The sequence below is a fragment of the Octodon degus genome, unplaced genomic scaffold (genome assembly GCF_000260255.1).
Source record: "Octodon degus isolate 3935 unplaced genomic scaffold, OctDeg1.0 scaffold00029, whole genome shotgun sequence".
In the NCBI taxonomy this organism is placed as follows: domain Eukaryota; kingdom Metazoa; phylum Chordata; class Mammalia; order Rodentia; family Octodontidae; genus Octodon; species Octodon degus.
Genome location: NW_004524605.1, coordinates 6,204,526 through 6,213,049, shown reverse-complemented (window position 1 = coordinate 6,213,049; position 8,524 = coordinate 6,204,526). Strand labels below are relative to the sequence as shown.

Below are 8,524 nucleotides of genomic sequence, written 5' to 3'. Positions count from 1 at the left end.
CCAGAGGTGGGTTGGGTTAATTCAGCCTATCCAAGTTTAAGTTTGTACTCTGAAAATGAATAAAGAGAAACACACTGGAAAAAAAAAATTATTTATATTTTTGTGGTGCTGGGGTCAGTTGAAGGGCCTCATGTACACTAGGCAAGTGTTCCTACCACTGAACCTCATCCCTAGCCTTAAATTCTATTCTTGTGGTTACTCTGCAATACCTGACAGTAAGCTGGGGTTGAAGTTTGTTTCCTTGATAAACAAAACATACATTTAGCAGTGAGCAAAACAGGAGGGTTATAAGATGCCCAGAAATAATGAAGCCTAATAGAAAAAAACCTTTTACAACAGAAGGTCAGAAACCAAAATGTATCCTTCCTCTAATGCTGTTATTTAAGGTGAATTCTGAAATACTATGCCAGATTGCTCTGACAAATCGTTACACTCTGTGTTTATTTAAACATAGAGATGCTTAGAGGGGAAAGCATAGTCAACGCTTCTCTGTGCTGAGCAGTTTCTTGAGGTCCCTTTGATTTTCCAAGCAATTATCTTATCTTTACCTCTCCTAAAGAATTTCTTCTCTACAACCCTTGAGTATGCTACATCGGCATATGCTTGACCTGTGAGAACACATATTTCACATAGGATCAGAAAACAGAATGAGAGGAGCCAGGGAGCTAGCTCAGTAGCGCAAGTGCTTGCCTGACAAGCACAAGCACCTGAGTTAAATCCCTGGCTCTGCAAAAAGAAGAAAAAAGAAATCAGATTGAGGACTGGTCTTGTATGATCAAGTGACATAAAAGCAAACCAGCCAGCTGAAAATCATAACCCTGTTTGAGCTCTGCTTGCCATTGGGCACGTGGGTGCTAAAAATGAGCTGCTCGCTCGCTCACTTGGTCCTCGGACTGGGCCTCAAGAAGCTGAGTGTGTCCCACAGAATCTTGAAAAGCTATGACACACCCAAACACTCTTACCTGAATTGATGTTAAGATAGAAGATACATCGTATGTTGGACTCCATCGATTCTGAAGGATATCTAAACATATGCTACCATCAGCATACACTGTAAAGACAATGCTTAATTTGTTACATGTTAACTCTGTCATACCAAACAATTAAAAAAAGTTTTTAAAATAATCTAAATGGTTGGCTCAGTCAAAAGTTGTTTTTTTTTGTTTGTTTGTTTTATTTTTGCAACAGTTTTGCTAAATTGCCCAGGGGCTGTCTCAAACTCACAATCTTTTTGCCTCAGCCTCCTGAAAGCAATGGGATTACAGACATACACCACCACATCTGGTTCCAATCAGAAGCTTTTTTTTTTTTGTATTTTTTTAGGGAAGGATCTACAGCATGTTTAGGGTCTCAAAAAAGAGAGAAATTCCGTATTTTAATGGTGGGAGTGCAGACTGCAGTAGAACACCTACTTCACAGATGCAAGGCCCTGGGTTCAATACCTAACACACCCACACCCTCCCACACACACCCATACTTTTTATTCATAAACAAGGCTCTTGAGAAACTGACATTGAGTCCACTCCGCAAGAAGTAATCAAGAACTTGCACAAAGATTTATGGGACATTCACAATAATAGTCAAACATGGGGAACTCCTTCAGTCCACAAAATGATGGGACTGGTAAATACAAGATGGTACATCTGGGGCTGGGGCTGGGGCTGGGGCTGGGGCTGGAGCTCTGTGCTAGGAGCATCTGCGTGGTGGCACAAAGCCCTAGGTTCCACCCCTGGGGGCCAAGTGAGACTGATCATAAGCTTGAGGCCAGCATGAGCTACACAAGGCTCTGCTGCCTACAGACAAGCATTCATATAACCTTCACCAGCATAGTCACCAAAAATTCTATGTATCCTTTAAGAAGGTAGGAAAATATATTACCTTAAAAAAGAAAGTATGTTTTAAACTATATTCAATGCTTTATTTTGGCAAAAAGATTATCTATGAATATTTTTATTTGAAGTATATATAAGTCACAAAACATCTGTGAGATTAAACTTCAAAAAGTTAGATCTGTTTAAGAGGATTATGAATGGGGCTGGGGAGATAGCTCAGTAGAATAAGTGCTTGCCTGGCAAGCACAAGGGCCTGAGTTCAATCTCCGGTTCCGCCAAAAAAAAAAAAAGGATCATGAAGGATCTTATTATTATTTTAACTTTCTTTGTATTTTATGATTTGTCTTTCCAATGATTGCATTCTTGTTTTGTTTTTGTAGTACTGGGGCTTAAACTCAAAGCCTTCATGTGAAGACACATCCCTTGCCCATTCTGACATTTTGATACATCTTGCTAATTTGCCCAGGCTGGCCTCAGACTTGAAATCCTCCTGCCTCAGCTTCTGAGAGTGCTGGAATCACCAGTGTATGTCAGTTCCAGTCATCCCACTTTTAAAAATATTTCTAGGGCCCAGGATACGGCTAAGCAGTATAGTGCCTGCCTGGCAAGTGTGTGGTCATGAGTTTGATTCCCTGTGCCAAAAAAATAAACAAAAATAAAAATGTTTCTATAGAAGTAATCAATGATATCTGAAAAGACTGGTTTTCAGGAATGTTTGGGAGTGGGCCAGGGAGATAGCTCAGTAGAATAAGCACCTGCCTGGCAAGCACAGGGTCCTGAGTTCAATCTCCGGTACTGCCAATAAATAAATAAATTTCAAAGTGCTATTTAAAATTGTAAAGTGGGGCTGGTGAGATGGCTCTGTGGTCTAAAGCATCTACTTAGAACAAACTAAGCTAAGCAAAGCACAGGGACCATGGTTCAATCCCCCAGCACCACATGCCAGCCAGCCCCTGCCCCCTGGTGGGCTGAGCTGGCCACACACACACACACACACACACACACACACACACTAAATAAATAAATAAATAAATAAATATTAAAAAAAAAAATTGTAAAGTGGCCAGGCCTGATAGCACAGGTCTGTAATTCCAGCACCTAAGTCTGAGATTAGCCTGGCATTTAGTGCAACCATATCTCAAAATTTTAAAAGACCTAGAGCTGGGCATGTGGCTCAGTGGTAGAGTTCTTGTCTTGCATGCACAAGGCCTTGCGTTCAATCCTTAGCACCACAAAACAAAAATTAAAAAAGGGCTGAGTGTGTAGCTCATTGTGAACGTTCTAGGTTCAATCCCCAACAAATGAAAACAGTTGGACACAGATTAAATGGATTATGGCAGGATTGAGGCTGTGGCTCTGCCTTGCGTTCAATCACTAGTACAAAAACAAATGCTCCAGAAGAATATGTACTCAGAATATTAACAGCGAAAAACCATAAAATATGAGCCTCATTTTGTATACATATATTTTTTCTTTTTTTTCTGGGGGGGGGGTCTTTTTGAAGTAGGCTCTTGCTATACAGTTAGGCTGGCCTTGAGCTCACTCTGTAGCACAGGCTGGTCTCAAACTTGAAACAATCCCCCTGCCTCAGCCTCCTGAGTGCTGGGATTACAGGTATGCGCCAACACACTTGGCTCAAGAAAATATTTTATCTATTTATTCATTTTTGCCAGTTCAGCCCGCCGTGAGCCTGAGGGGCTGGCATGGCATGCAGTTATCAGGGATCAAACTGCGGTCCCCTGCACTTGCCTAACCAGGCACCTTAGAACACTAAGTTATCTCATTATTTATGTATTTAGTACAGGGTCTCACTACACAGCTCAGACTCGTGTAGTGATCTTCCTATTTTCAGCCTCCCAGCACTGGGATTACAGGACTGTACCACCATGCCCAGACTCAGTGGCGGGCTCAGCACAGCCAGGGGCAGGGCCAGCTCGGCATGGGGTACTGGGGATCAAACCCTATCTGTAGGTCCGATAAGATCTGCTTAGCCATCTTATCGGACCTACAGAAAACATTTGAATACATAAAATCATTTGTTTTTTGGTAGGATTTGAGATTAAAACCAGAGCCTTTGCACTAAGCTATATTCCCAGCCCTTTTTGTTTTCATAATGGTCTTGCTAAGTTACCCAGGCTGGGCTGACACCTTCAACCCTCCCAAGCAGCTGGCATTATATACACTATTCTAACCTAGTTACACAAAACTGAACCTCAAATGTGAAACCCTGATTCCAGACATAAAAATGTGGCTAATATGGACATGGAAGGAACATCTACAGGGTGTAACTCACCCCTAGTAGCAGAACACTTTCATGGCATGCACAAGGTCTTGGGTCAATCCCTAGCCACACATGCATACATAGATAGTCCCCCACCCTTCCTAAAAGAGGGAAACCAGCCCTTGTGATTTCTAATAAACTGGTACTTACCATTTGGATGAAACATTTTGGATAAAAACCTAACAGTTGGTGGTTTATTTGGATATTCTTCAGAAAATTCTATTACTAGTTTAAAAGTACCTAGACAGAAAACAAACCAAAATAATTATCACAAAAACAAACACACCTTTTAAATTTCATCATCAGTTCTAAATCCCATACTAGTCTCTAAACAACCACACAAAAATCTGATTGTGAGCTCTGGTTTAGCATGCAAAATAGACTAATAGCCTTCTGTCTATGTGAGATGGAAACAGGCTGCACAGGCGAGCACTTGGGGAAGCAGCACTTCCATGTGCTGGTGGTGGGAGTGCTAACTGCTGTATTTTTGGAGAGTGTCTGTGCCCTAGCTACCAAGATTTAAAACATATTTGAAGAACTACAAATAGTCTGTCATAATTTAAAAGTGGGATGCCACAGGCTTTAGACAAGGGTTGACTACCATATGGCTAAAAACTCAGATTAGGAATAAATTCTAATGTAAATCAGTCTGGTTCCCATACCAATCTCTCTCCCTCTTTTTTTTTTTTTTCCAGAACCAGGGACTGAACTCAGGTCCTAGCGCTTGCCAGGGAAGCACTTATTCCACTGAGCCATCTCTCCAGCCCGCCCCCCCACCTGCCCCCAATCTCTGTATTTGAATGTAAGAATTAGTAATCATTAGTGCAGCTGCCTACTATTGGCTACAGCCAATATGGTGTGTATTTTGGTCAGTTTAAATCAGTATTGGGAGCTGGGGAGATGACTCAGTAGAATAGGCGCTTGCCTAGCAAGCGCAAGGGCCTGAGTTCAATCCACGGTTCAACCAAAAAAAAAAAAAAAAAAAAAAAAAAAAATCAGTATATTGAATAGTCAAGAGACAAAAGTACTTAAAAAATCATGTAACAAAGCCAACTTCTTCAGTATATACAAAATGCTTTCAATTTTAGTTTTAATTCTATTTCCAAGGAATAACCACAAATAAATGGCTTTGTATTTATCTTTCTAGATTTCTTTTGTGCTTATTACCTAGACCAGTACCTCCAAATACAATCTCTTAGACACATACATACTCTGGAAGATGGGAATTCTAATGAAGCTAACAAATTTAACTATTCCAGACACTTCTACAAGGTGCTTTCCTTATTGCACCAACACCTCCAGGCTGGGGATATAGCTGATTGGTAGGATATGCACCTATTACAAGTAGACTCTGGGTTTATCCTCCAACACGTAAAAAAAAAAAAAAAAAAAATCTTTTCCTGAGTCAAAATTCGAAGCTTTTCACTTTAATCTACCCATAGGTTGTATTTCATAAAATATTTCACACTGCATCTTCAGTGATCATGTATTTGGAATACAACTTTTTTTTTCGGTACCAGGGATTTAACTCAGGACCCAGTGCTTGCCAGGCAAGGGCTTATTCTGCTGAGCTTTCTCCTCGAGGCCTGGGAATACAATTTCTACTGTTTTACTTCTAGTTTGGAAATTTGGGACTAGGGATTCCAAAGATACTAGACAACTAAAGTTAATCCCTATTTCATTTTTTTTTAAATGAATTTTACTTTATTTTATTTTTGAGGTACTTGGGATTGAACTCAGGACCCTGCGCTTGCCAGGCAAGCACTTATTCTACTGAGCTATCTCCCCAGCCCCTTTTTAATGAATTTTAGGACAGGGTCTACAGGGTGTACAGAGTCTCACTACTTAGACTGGACTCGTAGTGATTCTCCTGTTTTCAGCCTCCCAAATGCTGAGATTACAGCTGCGTGCCACCATACCTAGTCTCAATGGCAGTCTCAGAGCACCCCAGGGGGTGAGGCCAGCACAGCACGGCAGGGATTGAACGCTGGTTGTTGCGCTCTGCCAAAGCAGGCACTTTAGTCTGCTGAGATATCTGGCCGGCCCTTGCATATATATATATTAATAAACAGTAGTTAATGAAGTTAAACCTTATACCTAATTTATTTGTTTGTGGTGAGGAGGATCAACCTAGGCCCTCACTCATGCTAAACAGATGATCTGCTATTGAGCTACATTCTCAGGTCTTTTCTTTTTAACACTTATTTTTACTTTTATTTATTGTATCAGGCTCTCACTACACAGCTCAGACTCATAGTGATCCTCCCATCTCAGCCTCCTCAGTGCTGGGATTATAGGTATGTGCCATCACACCCGGTTTCCGGGTGGTACAGTGGGTCCAGGGTTCCAGGGCTGGCATGGCATGAGGTACAGGGCATCAAACTCGAGTCCTTGTGCATACCAGGCAGGTGCTTAGAAACTGCTGAGCTATCTTCCCCAGCCCAGCTCTTTTATTTTTAAAGTTTACCTTTAAACTTTAAATTTTAACCTTTTAGTTACAAAAACCAATAGACATATGATGTAAAACTTCAAGAAGACACACATATGAAACAGCTATCACGAAGCCTTTGGTCTCAAGACCCTTTCTCATTTAAGTCTCACCATTACCAAGAGTGAATTTATTAGAGGCCTTGCCGGTTAGCTCAGTTGTTTAGGGGGCTGGCCAAAGAGGAAATTTATTGAGCCCAGCATGGTGGTGCACACCTATAAACCCAGTACTCTCAGGCCGAGACAGGACTGCTCCAAGTTCCAGGCCAGCCTGGGTTACAAAGTGAATATAAGGCCAGCATGACCTGCACACAGTGACACCTTGTGTCAAAAAGATCAAAAGAACAAAACAAAAGCAGAATAATTTCAAGAAACTGGGCATGGCATCAACCTGTAATCCCACAACCATGGAAGGCTGAGGTAGGAGGATCACAAGTTCGAGACCAAGGGGCCGGGGAGATGGCTAAGTAGAATAAGCACTTCCCTGGCAAGCGCAAGAGCCTGAGTTCAATCCCCCGTTCCGCAAAAAAAAAAAAAAAAAGTTTGAGATCAGCCCAGACAATTTAGCAAGACTCAGAATAAAAAGTGGTTGAGGATGTAGTTTAGTGTGAAGTTCCTGGTTCAATCCCCATTACCACCGAAAAACAAAGTTTCAAGGACAGCATAAACATAGTACAGTGTAGAAAAATAATTAGAATGTGATGAGGAGGTATGGGTAGTGTCACTTTCTGATTGATGAAAGCCTTTTTTGGGGGAACAGCATTTAACCTTTAAGTAATGACTCTTTAATAACAAGCTTGAAAAATTTCTGAAATCAAAATGGTTGGCTCTTGAGTCAGTACAGGTTATCTTCAGCCAACAGCTGATTATACTTACTAATACTAACATCAGAAAAATCTTAAAATATTAATTCAGTAACATTCAACAAAAAATTAGTGACAAATATAGCATCATTTTATGTTTTTACAGTTCCCTTTAGCGACCAGTTTAACAGAAGACAGCTGGACTCCCTTATCTGCTCAGCAGCCAATCTGTTACAGTAGGTTGTTTCAGCTGAAGCACAGTACATGAAGAAAAATGTGCTCCCGTACAAATATGTGATTGAAACAAAGGAGTATTTTCATAGCTGCTTTACATAACTGTGGATACTGCTTTTTGATATTATACAACTTTTAAAGGTTTGTTGCAATGTAGACTATGAAATTCTATCAGCAAACTTTTTGTACTCAATTACAAATAAAATGTTTTACTTTGCATAAAACTTCTTTGTTGTTTTGTGGTGCTGGAGACAGAAGCTGCGTCCTGGAGCATGGCTACACACACACTGTACTCTACATGGAGGCGCGCCCACTGCCCCAGCTGCATCAATCTCACCTATCACGATGCAGTAATGCATACATTAGTCATTTGGAAAATACTAGTTCATTCAGCTTATGCAGGTCTTCCAAATTATGCACTATCAACTAGAACAAGTAATACCACCTATTGGTATCATCAGAAATTCACTAATAGTGACAAATATTTTCACTCCCCTTCCTTAAGCTAACAGCTGACCTGGGCTACTTTTGAGAATATATCCGCCGTGTATTCAAACCTGGATAAGCACAGTTCTGCATTTCTTGTGAGGCAAAGAGGATCAAATCAAGTGCCTCCCGAATGGCAGGGAGTGTACCAACACTGAGCCTGAGCCTGAGCCTGAGCCTGAGTCCTTCTCTCAATTAAAAATCATTCCATGAAAAACTCAATAGCTGAAGTTGCAGTTCAACCACCAAAGTCTTTCTGCCAGACAACTGTCATGCTTTGGTATGCAAAGATAATGCCTTAACTTGTAATTCCCTTATCACACAGAAATATATTAAAAAGACATACATGGGGCTGGTGAGATGGCTCAGTGGTCTAAAGCACCTACTTAGAACAAGCTTAG

General features: G+C 40.9%; 1 protein-coding gene across 1 annotated transcript in view; it reads right to left on the bottom strand.

Moving 5' to 3' along the window:
* Ube2b (ubiquitin conjugating enzyme E2 B) overlaps positions 1-8,524 on the bottom strand; it is a 43,188-nt gene that overhangs the window by 2,606 nt on the left and 32,058 nt on the right. The window contains exons 4-5 of the mRNA XM_012514325.2: positions 4,264-4,353; positions 963-1,051 (exon numbers count right to left, since the gene is read on the bottom strand). Of these exons, the coding sequence (XP_012369779.1) occupies positions 963-1,051; positions 4,264-4,353 (179 nt within the window). The remainder of the gene's footprint in view (positions 1-962; positions 1,052-4,263; positions 4,354-8,524) is intronic.